This window comes from Poecilia mexicana, unplaced genomic scaffold (assembly GCF_051168715.1).
Source record: "Poecilia mexicana isolate PSO_F unplaced genomic scaffold, ASM5116871v1 scaffold_20, whole genome shotgun sequence".
NCBI lineage: Eukaryota > Metazoa > Chordata > Actinopteri > Cyprinodontiformes > Poeciliidae > Poecilia > Poecilia mexicana.
Genome location: NW_028263389.1, coordinates 4,767,068 through 4,790,180, shown reverse-complemented (window position 1 = coordinate 4,790,180; position 23,113 = coordinate 4,767,068). Strand labels below are relative to the sequence as shown.

General features: G+C 39.0%; 2 protein-coding genes across 4 annotated transcripts; both read left to right on the top strand.

The window, feature by feature from the left end:
* Positions 1-33: 33 nt before the first annotated feature.
* LOC106914574 (copine-3-like) lies at positions 34-9,805 on the top strand. Of its 2 annotated transcripts, XM_014981443.2 has the most exons (16): positions 34-568; positions 1,383-1,546; positions 1,646-1,825; positions 1,916-1,990; positions 2,135-2,206; positions 2,287-2,364; positions 2,448-2,537; positions 3,215-3,313; positions 3,393-3,476; positions 3,984-4,043; positions 4,137-4,270; positions 5,590-5,644; positions 6,364-6,415; positions 6,564-6,697; positions 7,517-7,750; positions 8,636-9,805. In XM_014981443.2, exons 2-16 carry the CDS (start codon positions 1,388-1,390, stop codon positions 8,753-8,755), a joined length of 1,626 nt encoding a protein of 541 aa, XP_014836929.2. In that variant the 5' UTR covers positions 34-568; positions 1,383-1,387; the 3' UTR covers positions 8,756-9,805. The 2 variants fall into 2 exon arrangements, with proteins under 2 accessions (XP_014836929.2, XP_087857673.1); XM_088001547.1 differs by lacking the exon at positions 34-568 and having other exon boundaries at positions 959-1,546.
* A 254-nt stretch (positions 9,806-10,059) lies between these two features.
* LOC106914575 (copine-3-like) lies at positions 10,060-22,244 on the top strand. 2 transcript variants are annotated; one of them, XM_088001546.1, is made up of 17 exons: positions 10,060-10,338; positions 11,729-11,897; positions 12,019-12,198; positions 12,334-12,408; positions 13,013-13,084; positions 14,090-14,170; positions 14,278-14,367; positions 15,450-15,548; positions 15,650-15,736; positions 16,502-16,561; positions 16,682-16,815; positions 17,689-17,743; positions 17,857-17,908; positions 18,597-18,730; positions 19,539-19,775; positions 19,853-19,967; positions 20,342-20,481. In XM_088001546.1, exons 2-16 carry the CDS (start codon positions 11,739-11,741, stop codon positions 19,961-19,963), a joined length of 1,626 nt encoding a protein of 541 aa, XP_087857672.1. In that variant the 5' UTR covers positions 10,060-10,338; positions 11,729-11,738; the 3' UTR covers positions 19,964-19,967; positions 20,342-20,481. The 2 variants fall into 2 exon arrangements, with proteins under 2 accessions (XP_087857672.1, XP_014836932.2); XM_014981446.2 differs by lacking the exon at positions 19,853-19,967 and having other exon boundaries at positions 10,061-10,338; positions 20,342-22,244.
* The last annotated feature ends 869 nt before the right edge of the window (positions 22,245-23,113 follow it).

The window sequence follows — 23,113 nt, the reverse complement described above, 5'->3', positions numbered from 1 at the left end:
ACAAATGCTTTCTCGACATTAGTTGGTTAAAAACACAAATATCCCTAAAGGTAACTCGGGTTGTTAAGTTTAACAACCCCAGTTTCACTGAATATATATCCAAGTACAACTTCACATGCATTATTTACTGTTGTTCAATTTAAATACGGCAATAGGTGAGACTTTTTTTTGTTAAATTATAACTAAACAGTGTTGCTGCTCTTGAATGCATCCCGTTGCCTGTGCTAGTCCCTCTGCTACTGATGAGAAACAAACGAACACCTTAAGAGTTCCGGGTTGTTATTAAAAGTCAATAATAAGCTAATTCGTTAAAAAAAATAATAATATGTAGTTTCACTACTGTTCTAAAATACCCACCGTTCCTAGTTTTCCACTCTCATCGGATTCGATGGGGTTAATGTGGCTATAGGTTGACCAATCAGAGTAAAGATCAGCAGTTGGCTCCACCCACACCGACTCTCCCAGCTGTTGTTGTCAGATAAACCTTACTTTTCATTACTCGGCCAGAAGCAGAAATAAGTTATTGGATCAAGAGCTATTATATCAGGTGCTGAACGGGTAAATTAATGTGAGTAAGTCTCCAAATACTAAGGAGTGGATACTGCAAGTGATTGTAACGTGTTTTGGTTGGTCGCCACACCCCTCTCGAGGTACTGCAGTGTCAGTACAGCAGCTAAATGTGACGTTCACAAGTGATGGTAGTGTTAGAAAGTCTGTATGAATGATGTTACGGTTTTGAAACCTTTACATAGACATGAACTGTTTATACCCAAGTTCAAATTCCAAAACAAAGTCACTTTCCTGGTTGATGTATCAACGATGTCCATTCTTTATGTTTTTAGAGTAAATATAATGTTTTTGTTGTTTTTTGCATTCATCTGTGCGCTCGCGTAGTGCTGTCACTGAGGAAAATAAGTTTTTGCAACACTATTATGCAACAAGTTTCCTAACCATGTAGATTTTCCACGTAATTCGCAGTAAAATGATAGACTAAGTGTATTTTGAGGAAATTTTGTCATTTTACAACAGAGGTAGTGCATAATTATGTGACTAAAACAAGATAATACATGGTTTTCAATAAATATTTTTTTAAAAATCGAAAATATATGGTGTGCACTTGCAATCAACCATTAATCAATCAACCAACCTAAATTTATTGGGCGTGGTGGGTAGAGCGCACGACCCATGTAGGAGACTTCGGTCCGTCACTGGTTCGAGTCCCGACCCGGTGACACTTGTCGCTCTCTCATAACCCAACTGCCCGTCCATTCACATGTCAAATAAATCCCACCAGAGCAAAAATAAATAAATAAATAAAATTCTTTAAGAAAAATACTCCTTGTTTGTTCGTTAACAGCAGATTGTCTTCTCAACAAGTTCAGGTGGAATGGCCTCAGCAGCTGCCTCGGCTCCCGTGGCCACTCACCTGGCCACCAAGGTGGAGCTGACCATTTCGTGTGAAAACCTGATGGACATGGACGTCTTCTCCAAGTCGGACCCCCTGTGCGCCCTTTACATCAGCACTTCTGGCTCCCACTGGTACGAGGTCTGTGTCGGGGTCATGGTGGGAGATTGTAGAAGTCATCCACATTCTCATGACAAATTCATCCTGAGCAACGTGATGCGATTAATCTTTCTCCATCAGCTTGGGCGCACAGAAATGATCCTGAACTGCCTAAACCCAAAGTTTGCCAAGAAGTTTGTCATTGACTACTACTTTGAGATGGTGCAGAAGCTGAAATTTTGCGTGTATGACATCGACAATAGTACTTACGACCTGAGTGATGATGATTTCTTGGGGGAGCTGGAATGTACACTTGGTCAGGTGAGTTATATATGTATACATGTATAAAAAAAACCCCATTAATTTCTTTTCCTTTTTCAAAGCAACAGAGTTGTTTTTATTTGCATCCAGATAGTTTCCAACAGGCAGATGACCCGACAGTTGTTGCTGACGGACAGGAGACCTGCAGGCAACGGGACAATTACTGTAGGTGGACTCATTCCTCGTCACTGTCGTCTCATCCAACAATCTAAAACTTGGCTTATAATATGCTTCACTGTGCTGGAAAGTGGCCGAAACAGTAAGTCAGATTACAAATAAGCTTGTACCCCTGTGTCAACTGAATTATAGATATGTGCTGAAGAAATAACAGACACAAGAGTGGCAAACTTTGAAGTGTCAGCGAGAAGGCTTGACAAAAAGGTACAGATGCTTTTGTTTTGGAGTTTCATATTGCTCGAGCTTATCCTGTATGTGATAAAAATGGCTGTAACGTCGTTCAGTTTCTCTGGTGGTCCGACCCTTTCTTGGAGTTCTACAAGCAGACAGAAACGGGATGGCAGCTGGCTCACAGGACAGAGGTAAACGCATTTATCTGGATCTCATGCACCCGCGGCAGAGATACCGTTGCTCAGTCTGGGGACGCTTGTGCTTGTTTGTGCAGGTCGTTTATAACAACCTGAACCCAGTATGGAGACCTTTCCGTATTTCGTTGCGAGCCCTCTGTGGGGGAGATGTGGAAAAACCAATAAAGGTAATCTTTTCTCTTACATTTTACAGTGATGGCAAAAGTAAGTAAACTGCTTTTACACTAACATCCACATTTTTTGACACCTTTGGTATAGATGTTTGAAACCCTAAAATAAATATCATTTTGTAGTTGTCAATCTGTAACACTGGGAATTTATATATTAAAAAAATATAAACTTCAATTTGAGTTTATGAATTGTGTTAGCAAAATGCTACAGCAACAAATGTCTCTGTAATGGCAGAGTGGTTGCGCTCTTGAAGCTGTAAGATATTAGGATTTAAAAGCAAGTGTGCTTACTTTGTTTGAAAATGCTCCGTATTAACATGAACTAATATGTTTTCTTAAAACATATCTGAACAAAAATGTCAGCTATTTTTGTGGACTTGTTTCTCTCACATGCTACTAATTCATGCTGTATTGCACTTTCTTTTTTCTTTTTTTCTTTTTTTTGTTGTGTAACGCTACCAAACCTAAAAAGCGGCAGTGTTTGTCACCCAGCCGAACAAGCACATGCATGATTCGTGGATGACGGTGTGAAGGTGGGCTTTTTCCCTTTTTTTGTTTTTCATTTGAGCTCATCTGAGGTAACGCTGCTGCTTATAATATGATGAAGCGTGCATGACGCTGAAACTTAATATGACGATGTTTCGTTTTGAGGAAAGCCTTCTTCTTCTTCTTAGGTGGATTGCTACGACCACCACGTGAACGGCTCGCACAACCTCATTGGGAGCTTTACAGCCTCACTAGCAGAGATGCTAGCAGGCACACACCTGTCACCGGTAAGACTTTCTAGGCTTTTTATTTTTGTGACTGTTTGTGGTTTACAAAGATTAATACGTCATCTCTTTCCATTTTCAGGCGGAATTCGAATGCGTTAACTCCAGAAAGTTAAGAAACAAAAAATATAAAAACTCTGGGATCATTTGCATAAAACGCTGCCAGGTAACAATGGAAAAAAAACAAAACATTATGATATACAGAAAATATAGGTGAATATGTCACAATGTCAAAAGGGGGGTGAAATATAAAATATATCAGACATTGATATTGACCCAAAGTTTGACATCGGTGCATCCCTTAAATAAAACTTCCACAAAATGTGATGCTGAAATGTTTTGCACCATCTGATGGTAGCGTATAAATTCATAGGGAACTTATTTGGCGGCCTCCAGAAGAGCCTTTGTAGCGTCACGCAAAGTTTTTCCATAATTTCCCATAACCCAGTCTCATTTGAATCGCTCGTAGAGATTGCTAAACATAGGTTGAGCAATCTCTACGAGACTCTCAACCTATGTTGACACCTCTGTATAAACAGAGGTGTCATCTGGTGTGAACGGGTCTTAAGAATCTGAGTTGAATTTCAGACGACTCCCAATTAATATTGTTGATGTTCATTTTCCATACGTCTCGTTTTTGTGGATACGGTTAAAGTAACGTTGCGTCTTTCAGGTGGAGAAGGAATATAGCTTCCTGGATTATGTGATGGGAGGATGTCAGATCAACTTTACGGTGAGTTTGGAAATGCCTAGCATAAACTACTTGGTCTTGTCTTGTAGAATGCTCTTTTATTTTTGCGTTCTCTCTCTCTCTGCGGTGGCTCAGATTGCCATCGACTTTACAGGCTCTAATGGTGACCCCATGACCCCCCAGTCCCTTCACTATATCAGCCCTGACGGCTACAATGAATATCTGCAGGCCATCTGGGCCGTAGGTAACGTCATCCAAGACTACGACAGGTAAACTACATATTATGGTTGTTTACCCCCACATCAGCTGTAGCAACCCATCCTTAATTGTAACCATTGTTAATAAACTTGTTTTTACCAATCTTAGAAAGGAGCAAAGATCAGTGTAGGCAAAATCACAGTATGTGGAAGAAGTTTACAGTTTACACACCATAGCCTTATATGCCATAGCGTTTGATGCAAAGTTCACGTATCCTGAACTTTTTCACATTTTGTCATACAACAAACTTAAATGTATTTTATTTTATCCTTGTATTTGAAATAAAGGATACAGAATATTAACTTTTATAAGAAAGGTAAGAAGTGATTGCAGTTTGCTACAAGCCTTGTAGAGACTCAAAGATGTGGAAGAAGGTGACCTAAACATCAAATTGAGGGTCCACCAGGTGGCGCTAGGGAGCCTCATACGCTGGAGGAAAGATGAGGGAAACAAAGGCAAAAAAAATACAAGAAGTTAAATCTAATGCAGTTCTTAATAAATAATATTTTAATTGTAATGTTTTTTTTAAATAACAAAATCAAATCTGTTTTTCAATGATTATCATAAAACATAATTTAAAATAAGTTATCGAAAGGTTATTTCTGCCATGCTCATGTTTTTGATCAACCGGCTCTGCTCCTCAAGCTAGCCGAGTGAGCGCAAAATGGACGACCGTCTGTCAGGAACAAAACCGTCCCTCAGCTCTACTGTGAAGGACACTGCTGCATAAAACCCTGAGGATTCGTGGCCGACTAAAATCTGAATGTACAACACAGCAGTTAATAATTATTAAATAGTGAATAAAAGTGAGGGGCTTTCAATATCTTAGTCAATATCTTTATTTTGTTGAAGGGCAGAAGCTAATGATGTTTGGGAGGAGGCTCTCGATATGTAAAGGTTTGGGAACCCTTGATTTAGACCATAGCTTAGAATGACCCAGTTAAAGTCCAGACTTAATTGAAATTGAGAATCTTTGGGAAAAATAGGAAACTGGTGTTCACAGACTCTACATCCTGTCAGGCTGAGTTTAAGCCAAATTTGCAAAGAACCATGGGTAAAAAACCCCCCAAAACAAAACAAAAAATAGACCTACAAAGCTGGTAGAGACATTCCCTAAATCTAAGTCATTTTTTTTCCAAAAGTGAAAATTAGGACAAAAAAATCTTTTGGTTAAAAAAGTTTTCTTCCCATTATATTAGGAAGAAAACAATATTACAAAAACCATTCCTATTTGTGCAGCAGTGTGTTATGTGAGTAAATGACTTTACTGCCTCTCCACAGGACTAGATTTGACTGGATGAATGTTAACTGTGACTTTCTTTGTGTTTAGTACTAAGATGTTTCCAGTGTTTGGATTTGGAGCTCAGATACCTCCATCATGGCAGGTATAAAAAAACACACTATTAAACCTGACAGTCATACAGAAAACTTCATATTTTATTAAATAAAACTGCTTTTCAGATGTAGCAGAACATTTAATCTCAATTTTACAATCTTCAGTATTTACATTAGCTTGTTTGTGAAGCCATCAGAGCTCCTTTCTTGCTAAACACAATCAATATCAGGGGTGTCCAAACTTTTTGAGCCAAAACCATCAAGTCACAAGACCAAAAACATGAGGCAGAAAAGAGATGTATTTATTTTATCTGCACAACGATAAACTACTGTAAGCTGCAACAGTTTAATTACACGAGTAAAGCAGTCAATCTTTTGGTGTTGGAAAGGGATGTGTAAACTGTTGTAGATCCAAAACATAAAAAAAGAAAAGTGATCCACTTTACAGTTTTTTTTTTAAAGATCTTGACTGAAAATAACAGAACTTTTTTCAATTCTTAGTAATCAAAACAAAATTTAAGTCACTTTTATTGACAAGTACGTAGCCAAGTTTAATTAAAAAATATTTAAAAAATCCAAGTACTTTCTGCTAGAGCCAACATAAGATTATAATTAGTCTGTAATAATTTTGCCCTGATTAAAAATAAGTCAAAATTGAATCTTGACTCACTTTGGACACCCTTGATCTCCATTCTTTCTTCATGTGTCTGTGTGGCAAAGACCACTTTATCATGTCGTTTTTAATCTTCTTTAATCCTCATGTTGACAGGTTTCTCACGAGTTTCCCATCAACTTCAATCCAGCAAATCCCTTCTGTGCAGGTGAGCCTTTCGTCAAGTTTCGATTGCAGCTGTGCTGGCTTTTACCCTGAGAAGTTTCTCTCTGTGTGTGTGTGTGCGTGTGTGTGTGTGTGTGTGTGTGTGTGTGTGTGTGTGTGTGTGTGTGTGTGTGTGTGCGTGCGTGCTGCAGGGATAGATGGAGTGGCGCAGGCCTACCGGCAGTGTCTGCCTCAGGTGAAGCTGTGGGGTCCAACCAACTTCTCTCCAGTCATCAACCACGTGGCCTGCTTCGCCAGACAAGCTCTCCGCCAGAACGTTGCGTCGGTAGGCAACCATTTTGATACTGTAAAGGGGCAGCGTTATGTGGTTTTCAAGCATGTAATGCTATTTTATAGCACAATCAAGTAACTGTGGTAATGTCAGTTGTTAAAAAAAATGCTATATATATCAAATATGACTTGAAATAAATTTTAGCTTGTATTTTAACGTCTTCAAATTGGGTCATTGTCTCTTTAAAAACTCCTCCTCTTTCTGAAACTCCACCTTCAACATAGCTCCTCTATTAACATTTTACCAGTGTGGCATTTAGAAGTGGCTCATGTAATGAGCTCAGCAGATGCGAAGTTCCACCAGATGTTTGCTAATTGCTACTGGCTAGTCTGAAGGAGCTGAGTGAGATAGAATTGCTGTGTAATGTGGAAACTTGGTAGCCTGGAAACTGCAGCCCAGAGGAGGAGCTTTGTCATCAAAGGCGGGGCTAGGTCCCACCAGTTGTTTCCCACAGATAAATGGTTGCCACGGGAGATTAAAGGACTTCTCAAACATGCATGAAAGAATCAAGGCAACGCTCCAGGAATGTTTTTGATGAAGGAATAACATAATACAATGATGTAAAGTTCAAAAAAGTTAGTTTTACATCATACTGCCCCTTTAAAATACAACAAAAATATGTCAAATTTATCTCTGATTCATGGATTTTCTGATGTCTCATAAGCCAAGGATTTTTTTTTATATATCATTCGAGTATTCAGTAAAGCCAAAAAAAAAAAATGTGTAAACTGTTGAGTAGAAACTAGAAAAATTCCCAAATAAGTTTAAAGCTAATCATCTCTGTCCTGTCCCTTCATGTCTGTCCATGCGCAGCAATACTTTGTGCTGCTCATCCTCACAGACGGCGTGATCACAGACATGGACCAGACGCGCGCCGCCATCGTGGAAGCGTCCCATCTGCCCATGTCCATCATCATAGTGGGCGTCGGCGGCGCGGACTTCGACGCCATGGAGTTCCTGGACAGCGACGACAAACTGCTGCTGTCCCCCAGGGGGGACGCAGCTGCTAGAGACATCGTCCAGTTTGTGCCTTTCAGACATTTCCATGTAAGCAGCGAGTCAGAAGCTTTAGCCGCCCCTGCTGCCTCAGGGTTAAAATATACTAACTTGCAAAAAAAAAAAAACATAAATACCAAATCAACTCCTCCAGGTTGTGTCACTTGACCTTGATTTTCATGGTTAATATTTAAGCATGGGCACAGATTGTCCTGCCAAAGATAAGGATCCAACTGCATTTCACTCTTTTCATATTGTTTGTTCTTTCTTTCTCTTCACAACTTTTCACAACGTTTTGTGTTGGTCTGACACCAAGACAAAAAGTTGTTTGTTTGTTTTTTAGAGCCACGTTTTTTTTTTCTTTTTAAAAAGACAATTTAGAATTTATCATAAATATTTACAATCTAGAAAATATCTTTTAAAAGAAACATTTTATTTAAATGTTGTTTTCTTTTTGTTTGTTTTTTAAGGAGATAATATTGAAAGACAGAGAGTGGACACACATATATTGGGTTTTGATACTTGTGGAAAATGATGTCAAAACAAAGATTTCCAAAAAAGTGTTATTGGTACTTTTAGTGTCATTCATTTGCAGAAATTCAATGCAAATGTTTATTGGGGGTAAAAAAAAACACAAAAACACAAAAACTTCTTTATTATATCTATATTTTTCAAAATGTGTTTGTTTCTTCATAATTTTTAGCCAAAGACATGGAGAGCCATTGTGGAAGGCCTGAAAAGCCACAGCCTACACACATAAAATCCATCCATGTGTACTCTTTGAGATGATTTTTGCCACAAAATGTGGAAAAAGCTCAACGCTTATGAATGCTTTTGCAAGCCTAAACACGAGCAGTCGCATGTTTAATATCTCTAGATTCCCCGGGTCAGCTTGTGATGATTCTCCATCGTTATTGTGCCGTTGTTTTGCTGCAGGGAAACAGCGTGGCCCTTGCCCAGAGCGTCCTGGCAGAGCTTCCTGATCAAGTGTCCTCCTTCTTCAACGCTTACAAGTTAAAACCACCAAACGTCTTCGGCGTGCCTGAGCCGTCCTAATGGGAAGAGTCAAACCCTCCCAACGTGTCGTTTGGGACTGGGAACCTCCTGCCTGCATCTGCTCCAGTTTTTCATTTAGCGTGAAAAACCGCAAAGAAAAAACACACCTACCTCTGTGACTGACCTTAAATCAATTCATGCCGTAAGCAAAGTGTTGTGATACCTGCAAGCATTTACAATAACTGAGACACCCTGTCCTCCATCCTCAATCCATCTGTTTACATTTCTTTCATTGTTTTTAAATGTGTGTTTTCTGTTTCTTGTCTTATAATGATGCTTACATACTTACTTACATGTTGCAGAACTTGGAGGTTGTTGAGCTGAGAACCTTTTGTCCATCAATAGGACTGACAGACACGCAATGTAATAATACGCCCGACAAAATTCTGAATCATTTCACCAAACTCCCGTCCAAAACCGCACAGCATTCTGGGGGATGTCAGAGGGAATGCTTTAGTCGGCCTTAACTCATTTCCTCTTTGGTTACCTAGCAACAACCGGATTAATTTGTGCAGTTGCAGTTTCAGGTTTGGCCTCTTCCCTGCTGTGTGGAATAAAAGGAGAAAATGAGTACAACAACTCGACGGAAAACTAGATAAAACAAACAAACAACAACAAAAAACCCTAATCAATAAGTATTCATATTTACTGATATGAAAGCCTTATATTGTGAGGCATTTTTCAGCCATATTGTCCAGCCCTGTATGATTAAATAAGAATAAGTCCCAGTGCAAGGAGTCGGACTGTGAGTGAAACGGGAATCTTTGTGTATTCTGCCATTTTGGAGTAAATTAAAATAAGGAATTTATGAAACTTAATGAGTAATGACTTAATGTTTGTGCTGATAGCTTAGAAACATTGAACTGGGGTTTGGAGACAGAACAGACTGTGACAGGACTTTAATGTGCATCTCCTGTAGCAACGTTTGTGCTTGCTGCAACATGTTTAGCATTGAGGCACTATTTCAGGCTGAAATAGCTTTGGTGGCAGGCTAACTCAAGCCAGAGTTATTTTGATGAAAATAAATGTTGACATACATATCTTTTGTAATTTCTGTGTTTGTGATTTTTTTCATTCATGTTTTATTTTTCTACTATTATGAGCAGGATTAAAGAGGGAAGAGAAAACAAAACAAAAAAACAAATGTGTTGATCATCTGAGATGAATCTGAAGGTTGTAAACCTTCCTGTTGCGAGGTTACTAATACAGATTATATGTCAGAATGGAAAAGCCAGTCTGGGCAACAAATAATGGAAATTAATTTTAATGTATCTGGGAAAGCCCCGCCCCCTGCCTATATAACTAACATAGAGCACACGCGTCACGTGAAATACGGGATATTCAACCGAGTACGAGTGACGTTTATGTTGTAAATATTATGCAGCCCGTGAATTGTGTGCACTATTATCTTCTGTTTGTGGGTTCGGAACAAGATGTGGTGACTGGAAGGCGGAGGAGCGACCCGGTGACAAAGTGTTTCTGGTTTCGTCGATGACAGGAGAACACCGCCCACTCCTACAGCTAGCTAGCCAACCTCAGTTTCTTTCTGCTGGGTTTTAGGAGGACGGACGGTTAGAGAAAAGGTACGTTATTACCCAAGGAAACCTCTGACATAACTTTATTTTTGTTCACTATATTAAAAAAAGGGCGAAACGTTTTCTTAAAAAAAAAAAAACGCGCTGAAACGTCTGCATTTATAATGGCACCGCTCGCTTTTATGGAACGAAGCTCAAACTAACTGTGAATAGCGGCCAGTTGTGACTAAATATCCCATCATGTCTGGGTTGTCACTACTAAGCTGCTTAGTTTAGAGTTTACTCACAGGAGCCATTTAAACACGTACAGTGTTAATGTTTATCTGGCTGTAATTGCAGAGCGCTAAATGTCGGCTTTGCGACTAAAAATATATTAACCGGAGCAGTTTGTCACAAACATAAACCAGTTGAGTAGAGTTCAGTTTCTTGGACTTGTAGAGGAAAATGCTGTCACACTTTTTACCGACTACGCCCTTTAATATCCGTCTAGTCAATGTCAACATTTCTATATAAATCCTCTGTGCTGTGGTCTTTTGCTAACTGAAAGTAAAACATTAGACTTTTAGGCAACAGCTCAGATATTTCAAATATTTCCTCTCATGTAGTTTAACATTGGTGATGTCATAAATGTGATTGAACAGAGGCGGCACTCTTGTTTGATGGCATTCCTTTATTCCTGTAAAGAAATAATCATGCCATCTCCAAGAACATTTCTATAGGAAGAGAAGCAGACCCACAGCATCACAGAACCCCTACCGTACTGACGGTAAGCACCAGGTGCTTCTTCCACATGTTCTGGATGTTTATCCTTCCTTTCTTTCACACCAGATCCATGTGGAAATTTTGTTGCTGATACAGAATTCCAGTAGAGTCCCATTAGGTTCGTCTTAGACTTTTTGAAGGCAGGTAAGAAAAGGCTTTTCCTCAGTGTGGAAACTTTCCTTGCACTCCTCTCTTGGTATGGGATGAGGCAAATTCAGGATATCATCCATCCCCTGTAGTTTATTTCAGTTGGTATAGTCTACTACTCTCCTGACTGAAGACGCAAAACAATTGCTCATCTTGAAGAGTATGTTCTCCTTCATTCCCTTCTGAAACAATGGCTGGGAGACGGTGCAAAATTATGACCAGATGCTGCAGCATTGCACAAAGCCAAGGCAAAGGTGCAGTCAGTGTAATTGGCGTACTTTCACTATCACTATTACTGTTATGTCACTATTACCGTTATGTGTGTGTGTGTGTGTGTGTGTGTGTGTGTGTGTGTGTGTGTGTGTGTGTGTGTGTGTGTGTGTGTGTATATATACATATAAAGCAGATGAAGCCTGGCAGCCTGTAAGGCTTATGATACAATAAGCCTGGCTTATAGGGGTCAGAGAGTTGCACTTGGAAATTTGAATATTTCTTAATCTCCCCCTCACTCCCCCCCCTAAAACTGCAGTGAAGAAGCCATGGCGTCCTTTGAAGCACCGCAACCCAAGGCCACAGACTGCGTCACCAAGGTGGCGCTCAACATCACCTGTGATAATCTGCTGGACATGGACGCCTTCTCCAAGTCCGACCCCATGTGCGTGGTCCTGTTGAACTCCTCGGGTCCTCACTGGTACGAGGTGAGCACTCGGCTGTTTCTGTTCTACGTCACTTTGATCACGGAAAAGATCTGGACTTGTAATGCGACGCAGCTTTTTTCTTTTGCTTTTTTTTTTTTTTTTTTACCGTCTCTTGCGCTAGATTGGGCGAACGGAGAAAATCCAGAATTGCCTGAATCCCAAGTTTTCCAAGAGCATCATCCTCGACTACTACTTCGAGGCGGTGCAGAAACTGAGGTTTGAATTGTACGACATCGACAGCGAAAACTGCACTCCAGAAGAAGCGGACTTCCTGGGACAGTTCGAGTGCACCTTGGGACAGGTCAGAAAGAAAATGCCGGCTACTTATCGAGCTTGATGCGTCTTTTTCGATTTGTTAAAACATAGACATTTCTGGTTTTAAGCTAGAGGTTGTAGCAGCTCTTACTAAACTGACTTGCTGTGTCTCTGTGTTCAGATTGTGTCCTCGAAAAAACTAACGAAACCTCTTGTGAAGAGAGACAAGACACCAGCAGGGAAAGGAACGATAACCGTGAGCTTATTTGATTGATTAAAAACTTATCAAGTACTTCACCTCTTTTGCTTTTAGAGCGTTGCTGCTTGTTTTAGGTGACTGGAACCGCAACAGTACAAGTGGGCCATTTCTGCTCTCTGTACAAAATAGAAAGTGTTTGGAGCGGCTTATGTTACTTGACCTTTTGGAAAAAGACAATTTATAATTTGGGCAATTTGTTGGCATTTTTAAAGAATCACCATTTTATTTTTAGGTCCTAAAAATATAGGAAAACATCCAACTTTTGCCAAACAAAAAACAACAAAAAAAAAACTTAACACATAGTTTACAATTCATTGAGGATAATCGGATCTAAGAAACGTTACTGGTACTTTTATCGTCATTTTGTTGTGGAAATTCAGTTCAGTTATCCCAAGAAGAGTTTTGGTTGTTTTATACCAAAACAAATCAAACGAGCTGGAGGCAAAATTCTGACTTTCTACAAAGACACACACACAAACTCGAATCTTTACATAACAAACATTATTTACTGTTCATATTTATGTTTTAGCTTCAACAACTCGAGTTCAAGACTATTATACGTTTTGGGATGCTAAGCAGATTTTCTTTTTCCAATTTCTAGATTTGTGCGGAGGAGAGAAACGACAACAGGGCGGTGGCGTTGGAAATTGCTGCCAGGTCACTGGACAAAAAGGTTTGAATGACTGACTGACTGATCCGCTCGCTGATTGGTCAGATTACTCTGCTGCTGAATTTTTAAACTCTTGACCAAACTGTTTTGTCAATACTGAATTATTAAAGGCAGATGATTGAAGATGAGTCATCAAATCAACGTGACCTTCATGATTAGATCAGATCCTGGTGTCTATGCGCTCAAAACAACTCACTTGATGTAGTAATTATTAGGGATGCTACTAACGATTATTTTGGTTGTAGATTAATCTATTGATTATTCTGTTGATTAATTGATTAATCAGATAAAAAAAAATTGGCTCATTCTCCAAACTTACTTGCGTTTAAGACATTTTTTGTTCAATGTTAGAAGCTTATAACTAATTTTATTATTTTTAAAATATGAAAATAAGCATTTTATCTCCTACAGTAAATAAAATATAAAATAATATTCCCATTATTGAATTCTTGATCATTTGTAGTAAAGGATGCATCTGAAATAAAAAATGAAAAACACTTCTAACATCAACATTTGAAAAGTTTAGCCCTTTCTGCTCGACTTAGCATCAATACAACGTGTGTTTGGTCTGTTCAATAAAAGGAAAAAAATTTGAACCCAATGAAACTAAAACTGCCACTTGATGAGTTCTGGATAAAACATATTTACAAACACTTTTTGTTTGATTTTACATGCAAAACATATTTGTATATATATTTTTCAGGTTTGACTTAAGTACTGCTCTAAGTGTGCTGTCCTTTTGTTTTTGAGTCTGTACTCCAGTTAGTGATTAATCGATTACCAAATTAGTTGACGATTATTTTAATAATCAATTAATCACGATTAGTACGATTAATCGTTTCAGCCCTGGTGATTATTGAAAACAAGTTCAAGAGAAAAATAAATATTGCTAACTGCCTTCCAACATTTGTCATTTCCTGGATAATATAAGAGTTTATGACTTACATTTGGAAGCCTTAACATTGCTACGGTTAAATAAAGTTAACTACAGCTCTCTGTTTTTTCCAGGACTTTTTTGGCAAGTCCGACCCTTTCCTGGAGTTTTACAAGCAGACAGAAACTGGATGGCAGCTTGCCCACAGGACAGAGGTACAGACACAAAGTGCTGTTTGTGATAGTGAAGTAATTACTGTTAAGTTTAAAGTGTGCACCGTTACAAAACATTGCAGTTTTTCTAATATTCACTAATATTTCAGGTGGTGAAATGCAACCTAAACCCCATATGGAAGCCATTCAGAATCCCGATTCAGTCCCTCTGCGACGGTGACGTGGAAAAATCTATAAAGGTACAAACACTACAACTCCAGGCAGTATTAGTAAAGATTAAAAGCTAGAATCTCCTAATGTCCGAGGCTTCTTGTTGAGTAACATCAAGTCCCCTGGACATGTTCTGTTGCGTTTAATCTCCTTGCTACAAATAAAGAAATGCGTGTTTGTTTTATGTCCATTTCCTAACTCCATTAAAGCACACTTATGTGGAACAGATGCTTTCCAGGCAGCACAACAAGTGAGTTAACTGTTAGCAGAGTGAGTGCACATCACTTGAAGGATGCGGTGTCTGTGACCGGACCGGCTCAAGTCCACAATGCATCTACATCCGTCTTAAAGGAACACACCTGCTGCTGAGGAGACTGGTCCATTGCTGAACCCACCTGCTTTTTAGTCTGTAATGAGACGATGCTGCGCTGGGGGTCCAGTCACTCATGAATTGTTTTTAACTTGGAAATTTCATATTAGGCATAGTGCACCGCAAAAGTACTCACAACCTTTGAATATTTCCACATTTCATCAGTATAAATCTGAAACTGAAGGAAACCTTTAATCTTTCTTTATAAACACAAAAATTCAACAAACTTCATTACTTCAATCCAGCTTCATTCTGTATCCACTTGCTACAAATTCAACTAAATCTTACTTTGCTAGTTTTGTTTTGACGTATAAATTTAACTTTTTTTTTTTCTACAAATCTCAGTCAAAATGCAGCTCCTTTGTTTTACCTGCTAGCTACATGGCTAAACGTTAAATTGGTAAGAGAGCCAATGGACCAGTTTCTCCGTTAAGATGGATGACCCATCAGCTTTCATAGCCGTTGATTTCTGTAGGCTGTAGCTTCTTCTAGCTTGTCTGATCTCTGCTGGTTGCTTCATACTGTGTGTAGAGCTCTTCTGTTTTCTCTGTTCTCTCCACACCAACAATGGATGCGTGTGTGTGTGTCTCTGCTAGAGGTTTTCACTGTCAGAGTGTCACATTGAATGCATCACACTCATGCTCTTGCATCATCTGCTCTGCCTCCCACATGCTTTAATTGATGATAATAAAGACTAGTGAGGCTTTGTCCTGGTTCTCCCGACCCTCTTTTGTCTCCCAGATCGACTGCTACGACTACAACAACAGCGGCTCGCATGATTTCATTGGCTCCTTCCTCACGTCACTCTGTCAGATACAGCAGGCGTGTCAGTCATACGCTGTGAGTTCAGTTTAAACCTTTGTTTTATTTCACGACGCGTTACGAAAACACCTGGCAAAGGTGGTGGTGAAATCTGACTGGTTTGAGTCTCTTCTCCTCAGGCGGAGTTTGAATGCATCAACAGCAAGAAGAAGCAGAAGAAGAAAGGATACAAAAACTCTGGAATTATCATCATAAAACAATGCAAGGTAAATATTTCATAAGACATTTCCTTCATAAACCAAATAAATATGTAATTTTAAAGCTATCATAATCCCAAAAAGAAGGTTGGACTTTCTGACTAAAACATGTGTGGGAATTCTAACTCTATGCCAAATGGGTATGACAGAAAATAAAAGGAGCAAGCACCTTTAATCATATATTAGTCCAATTAATTTTAATGAGGAGATCTGAATCTGCTCAGGAATACGAGTGAGATTTATTTGTCTTAACATGTTTTAGAACAACGTAATCCTAATGTGACGAAAAACGTGCAAATCCCCGTCTTTCGCATTGACACATGCAGAAAGTTTTGAAAACCACGTAGTCTTTCCACTTGACAACTTTGTGCTACTTTAAGGTTTCTTACTTAGGGGTGAAGTTGAGTTCTGTATTTTCCAGGTCTGGATACATTTAAAAAATGAATAAGAGTGTGGAGGAATATTTGTATTTCCTGACCTAATCGTTCCCTGTTTCAGTGTTTGAAACTTTTCTCTGTTGCGTTCTTCCCTGCTCCTTTCCTCAAGTCCATCCTCGAAATATTCTTCCATCCTTCCCTTCTTTGTGCCTTTTCTTTTTTCCTTAATTCCTGTACCCTTCTTTCCTTCCTTCACTCCTTCGTTCCTGGCCTTCTAACTCCATTCCTTCCTTAACGTTGAGAGTCAGGAGAAGCATGAAAATCTTAAATGAAAGATGCAGTTTTCTATTATGATTATGGTGTTAGAATATGTATTTTAATCCTTATTTGCTTACAGATAGTGAAGGAGTACACATTTCTGGATTACATAATGGGCGGCTGTCAGATTAACTTCACAGTGAGTACTACAATCTATTAAAAATCATTTCCACTCTTAAGAAATATCGACAAAACTTCCCATTGTGTTTTCCCATGTTTGTGTGATTTTAAAGCTGATGCTGTTTATGCTTGTGGTCAGATTGCTATCGATTTCACGGGCTCCAATGGGGATCCCGGTTTACCCTCATCTTTACACTACATCAACCCTCAAGGCTACAACGAGTATCTGGCAGCGATCTGGGCAGTCGGTAACGTCATCCAGGATTATGACAGGTAAAAAGATGACGTTGAATGCATGGTGTCAATAAGGTAAACTTATTCAGATTTTAAATAAAAAGACTCGATAGAGAAAACGAGGAGCGTTGTGCAATTGTTTGCACAGGTCAGGTTAAGGATTTGTCCTTTGACCATGATTGCAACACCTTGATTCTCAATCTTTAGCCATTCTGTTGTAGATTTGATGCTGCGTTCAATGTTACATGGTTGCTTGAGGCAGACGGACATTAAATGATCTCATTATATAGTTTTTAAGTGATTCCCCCCCCCTATTCTGGACCTCCATACACCTCAGAGGTCACATTGTGGTAATTTGGACCAAAACATCTGAAGAATGCTTCGACCATCTTAGTTAGTCAATACCGCCAAGATTTAAGGTGGTCCTTCAGGCAAAAGGGAGACAACCCTGGTACTAGCAGTTGGTGTACCTAATAAAGTGGCCGGTGAGATGTTTGTTGCTGTAGAGAATAAATGTGAGGAAGTAAAGTCCGTCCAGTTATCAGGTCCAAGTAGAGCAGCTCTGATCAAATGTGGTTTTCTTCCCTCCATCTTAAAGTCGCCGCAGCAGAGGTTGGAAAACGTCAACACTGACTTATACCACAGCTGTAGGAACTGCATTCCTCCAGGTTCTCCCCATACTTTCCAAACACATGGGTAAACTTCCTTGTGCGCTCTGTTGGGCATAAAATAACGGAACAAATGATTTACAGCAGAGGTGAACCAAACCCATTGTCCTTCTGAATGAGGTCCTTAATAAAACTCATGGGACACTCAGTGCAGTATGACCTGGGGAAAGTGTATGTCTTAGTCCTCCATGTTGCTTAACTCCCCTTGACCAACATTCTTACTTGCATAACTTCCTTTCCACAGTGACAAGATGTTCCCCGCCTTTGGTTTTGGCGCCAAGCTTCCTCCAACATGGCAGGTGATTGATTTTAGCTGTCTTATACTTTAAAAAAAATAAAATAAGAGCTCACCCTGGATCAGTGTACCTTGTCCAGACACATTCGTTTGACATAATTAGTTGCTCGTCTGCAGGTCAGCCATGAGTTCCCCATCAACTTCAACCCCTCAAATCCATTCTGTGCAGGTAAGACCTAGTGAATCTTTAATGTCTCACAGGAAGTTAAAGCTCCTTATGTTGGGGCTTCGTCTTTATTTTTTTGATGTACTACATTTACACGGTGGTGTGTAGAAACAAGGGTAACACTTTATTTGAAGGGGGTTGAATAAGACAGTCATGACACTGTCATAAACATGACATAACACATGTCATGAACATGAATAAGGCTTCATGAATATTTATGACTGTTGTCATAAAGCGTCATTCGGTAAATTATGGCACTTTTATTACAAAGTTGACATTATTCAAAATGTCTTTGTTATGACAACTTGACATTAACCAAGAAATCATTACTGATATAAATTTGTTATAAAAGTATTACTGATTGCACTTTAAAAATTAGGTATCTTTATGTTATTAAAGGTAAATTTTAAACGGTAATGATTTCCTGGTTAATGTCAAGTTGTCATAACAAAGACATTTTGAATAATGTCAACTTTGTAATAAAAGTGCCATAATTTACCGAATGACGCTTTATGACAACAGTCATAAATATTCATGAAGACTTATTCATGTTCATGACATGTGTTATGTCATGTTTATAAAAGTGTCATGACAGTCTTATTCAACCCCCTTCCAATAAAGTGTTACTGAAACAAGAGATCCAGATTGTTTGTGTTACCGAAATGATATCTGTTTTTGTCTGGTTTTGTAGGCATAGAGGGAGTGATCTTTGCCTATCAGCAGTGTCTGCCTCAGGTGAAGCTCTATGGTCCAACAAACTTCGCTCCAATCATCAATCACGTGGCCCATTTTGGCAGAGAGGCTTTACAGCAGCAAACCGCCTCTGTGAGTTGCAACAAATGTTTAATTAATTGCAACAGTTGAAAAGGCTTATATGTGCTGAACTTCAAACTCAAATGTATTTTCTGGAAATTTGACTTGCTTGACCAACATGTATGTTGTTTTTTCAAATGGAAATCTGAAAAGTTGTGTGTACTAATGTCTTCTTTCATTATAATGTCCATTTAGAGGACAGTATTATATACTAAATTGACTTTACTGAACTTTACATCATGTTATAATGTTATTCCCTCATCAAAAACATACCTGGAGTATTGCCTTGATTTTTTCATGCACGTTTGAGAAATCCTATAATCTCCCATGGCAACCATTCAGCTGTGCAAAACACCTGGGTGGACCTAGCTAAGCCTTCGAGAACGAACCTCCTCCTCAGAGCTGCAGTTTCTGAGCTTCTGCCTCACATGGCAGCCCCCTCCCACTCGGCTCCTTCAGACAAGTCAGCTGGAATTAGCAAACACCTGGGGGAGCAGGGCATCTGCTGAGCAGTGCAACACTGGTAAAAATGTTGCTAAAGGGTTAATAGAGGAGCCATGTTGTGATGACTTCCTGAAGGCGGAGTTTCAGAAAGAGCAGGAGTTTCTTAAAGAAGCAGAGGCCCAATTTCAAGGCGTTGAATTACGAAGTAGAATTTGTTTTTAGTCATATTTGATATATAGCATTTTTTAACAACTGAAGTGAACATAGTGACTTGATTATGCTATAAAATGGCACTATGTGCTTGGAAAGCACATAATAATGTCCCGTTAATTTAATCTCACCATAAATTCTCTGCATTGTCTCCCATCTCCTGCAGCAATACTTCGTCCTGCTGATCATCACCGACGGAGTCATCACCGACATGGATCAGACGCGCACCGCCATCGTTAACGCCTCGCGGCTGCCCATGTCCATCATTATTGTCGGCGTGGGAGCGGCGGACTTCAGCGCCATGGAGTTCCTGGACGGAGACGACGGAGTCCTGCGCTCGGCCACGGGCGAGGCCGCCATGAGGGACATTGTGCAGTTCGTGCCATTCAGGCAGTTCCAAAACGTAAGCTCCAGCGCGCCCCAACGTGCAGATGTGCTCCACCGCGGACGTTGTTTTAAGTTTCGCACATCTAATTTCAGGCAGGCACTGCAGCACTCGCACAAAGCGTACTGGCAGAATTGCCTGACCAAGTGGCCTCCTTCTTCAATTTATTTGACCTGAAGCCCCCCAGCGACCCCTGTCCTTCCTAGACATGTACGACTATCCCATCCTGTTTTCCCAACTTGTTTTCCTCCCTCAAATTTTCATTTTGGTGCTAAGTTCAGTATTTTACAGAAGATAATATGGTTTTTAACAAAACTGTGAAAGCCGTATTATAGTAATAACACATCTATCCATTTCCTGTACACCCTTGTCCCTTTATGGTAATAATGTCTTTATTTATTTAATGTCAATGAATCTTCTTTTTTGCATTCTATGTAAATACCTGATTTCAACTTTATGCATAGCAATGCTAACCTGAGCCTTTCTTTAGCTGCTTGTTCTTTGGCTTCTTTTTCACATTGCGTATATCATTTTTGTATTTGTCCGTCCTCCATTGTTACCATCCCTGTTTCTCCTTTCTCCAGGGTCCTCAGGAAGCTCTTGCTCAGAGCGTCCTGGCAGAAGTGCCGGGCCAGGTGGCGGGCTTCTTCAATACCATGAAACTGAGCCCACCTCACAGCAACGATCCTCCCTCTGACCACCTGGCATCGGCGCCCCCTAGTGATGCATGCTGAGAACCAAACTTCCTCCGAAAGAATGACGAGTCCCCTTCAACTCTGAAGCCTCTTTGTTAAGGCGCGTCAGTGTTTTGAACCTAGCCTAGCATGGCTTATGCCGAGGAATGGACATGTTGCGATATGTTAACAATTTGCAGCTGTTTTATATAACACTCACATTTACCAGGCTTATCCTCGTTAAACGAGACATTTTATGACATTACATATATTTGCTGACACAGTCTTACGGCACTCCTGCACTGTTCTTTAACCTGCATCTTCAGCCCACCTCTATTCTACGTGTGTCAGAATCGAGGTGCATCTTTCTTCCGCTGTGTCTCCTTTGCCATTGTTACACAGTCTGTTAAATCAAATTAGCCCTTCAGAAACCATAAAAGATGGTTTTGCTGTATGAGGAAGCAAACAGCATCTCATCTCACACACAGTAAACTGAAGGTTACTATAGAGAAACCATCACAGAAATACTTACAGATTTTATTTTCTCATAAGATGTGTTAAATTATTTTAGTTTAACTAAAAAAAAAATAAAAAAAATAAAAACACCAAATAAATTGGGTAGAAATACTTGTTTAAACTCTGGTTAATAACTACAACATTAGGTTTGTAACCCTCGTGTTTCTTGCGCTGTAATTTTTAAAAGGGAGAACATTGAGAACTATTGCTTCTATAAGTAAAGTGTTTATTTAGCAGGTACTGACTTAGTAGCAGTCGTGGTTTTTGATCTGAGTTGTATGGCTCACCACCCAGGGTGGCATGACCTACATCTAAAAAAGGTTACCAGTTTTAGATGATTTGGTTGATTGATTGATTCAACCAAATCAATCAATAGATGAAATGTTTTGAATAAATTCATGTTTTTTTTTTTTCCAAGAATGAGGCAGCTAATATCGGCCATCTCCTCAGTCTATCAGTGCTGAAGTCCGATGATATAAACTTAGTTTTCTCCTTGATCCCCATTTTACTGCAGTTACTTCCTTGTGGGTCTCTATATGTTATGCTGTCCCAGAAAATGTAAATAGGTCTTAGGCTTCAAAGCGAAAGCTTGTCAAATGTTTACAAAATGGATCAGCTATATGTCACTATTAATAATGATTTGTGCAGAATCAAATTTATACTTAATTTGACTGATCACTTGGTGCTTCTATGCAAGTGGACTGGTTCTTTATTAGCATAATCAGGGAGACCTAATAGAGAAAATGTTTTACACACTAAACATATGCACATAATAGAAGACGTTCACTTTGTCTTAACAAGCGTCCAACTAGAGAACCCTTGTATGTACATTTTATAATTTAGTAAAAATGTAAAAATTCATTTTTGACTCATGTGTTGCCTTATGTCATATCTCTTTGTTATATGTGTTGATTCTGTCTGTACTTTGTTTTTGTTCCATGCTATGCAAAATGAAAATCAAGATGATCAAATAATTACTGGCTTATGATGTTTAATCAAATATGTAACAATTGGCATATGAGACAGGCTTACAGTGATTCAGATGCACAATGGCATTTATGTAGAATGTTAGTTGTTATATATTAACATCCATAGTCAATTATCAGTTTTCTGATAGTCTTACAATTCATTCCTCAAGAAAACAACAAAACACTCCTATATTGTTCATAACAAGTAAATACTAAAAGATTCAGCATGTTGGATGTCTGTTTTTCTGTTCTTTTTACATTTGCTAAAATACCAACAACACAAAAAGCTGAGCATTTTACAGGTTAATAAAAAAAATAATAATTTTGAAGAGTTTGTGTTAGTGTCTGGTTTATTCGTGCAATTGGTACTCCTTGTGAAAATGTGAAAATGATCTAAAAATAAAGTAATTTTTTATTGCATGAGGATAGTCTTACATGACAAAAGGTAGAAAAATAAAGCATTAAATGTTCAAATTAATTTTTGCCCTGTCAGTCTGAATTCAGTTTTGAAAAATAGCAACTACGAACACCGACATCGTAACTGGAATACTTGGCAGAATGACCTGAAGACCAAGAACTTATTCTCTCTGAATGCTACATTTGGTCACATTACAACTACAAAGATCAATTCATTTTAATGGGATTTTTTTTGATTGAATAATACAAACTGCCTTAAATGCTTACTTATGAAAGGAAGACGTTGCTTTTTTTTTATCTGTAAAGTTTTGGGTAAATTTGTATTCAAACTTCTATGGGTCAGTACCCTTTGGATATGTCTTGAATTGAAACTCAGAAGCTGAAGAAAGGCATTACCACATCATTACTCTACCAAGACCTTGCTTCACAGTGGGGATGACATGTTCAGGGAACCACATTGGTCACAACATTAGATTTTGATGTCACTGGAACAGAGCAGTTTTTCCATGACTTGACATGGAAACTTGTAACGTGACAAAATATGACACAGTCCAAAGGGAATGAATACCTGTCGTAACTAATGAGTATTTTTATGGTTTAAAAGAAAAACATTAGGAGAATATTACTCACTAACATCAAAAGCGTAATTGTTTCCCCTGCTTTTACTGACAACGCTACCAAGATAAAACCCAGAGTGAACTCCAGAGTAGTCACGCCTCTGGCAATGGAAAGTATGTGACAATGAATAGACTGAATGCCATTGATAACCATTGACTTTGAC

What these genes read in the sequence shown, in the direction of transcription:
- LOC106914574 (XM_014981443.2), top strand. Translation starts at nt 1,388, where the DNA reads ATGGCCTCAGCAGCTGCCTCGGCTCCCGTGGCCACTCACCTGGCCACC. An exon ending in TGGAATGTACACTTGGTCAG is followed by an intron (nt 1,826 to 1,915) that starts GTGAGTTATATA and finishes ATTTGCATCCAG; the next exon opens with ATAGTTTCCAACAGGCAGAT. An exon ending in CAGGCACACACCTGTCACCG is followed by an intron (nt 3,314 to 3,392) that starts GTAAGACTTTCT and finishes TTCCATTTTCAG; the next exon opens with GCGGAATTCGAATGCGTTAA.
- LOC106914575 (XM_014981446.2), top strand. Translation starts at nt 11,739, where the DNA reads ATGGCGTCCTTTGAAGCACCGCAACCCAAGGCCACAGACTGCGTCACC. An exon ending in CCAGGTCACTGGACAAAAAG is followed by an intron (nt 13,085 to 14,089) that starts GTTTGAATGACT and finishes TGTTTTTTCCAG; the next exon opens with GACTTTTTTGGCAAGTCCGA. An exon ending in GTCATCCAGGATTATGACAG is followed by an intron (nt 16,816 to 17,688) that starts GTAAAAAGATGA and finishes TCCTTTCCACAG; the next exon opens with TGACAAGATGTTCCCCGCCT.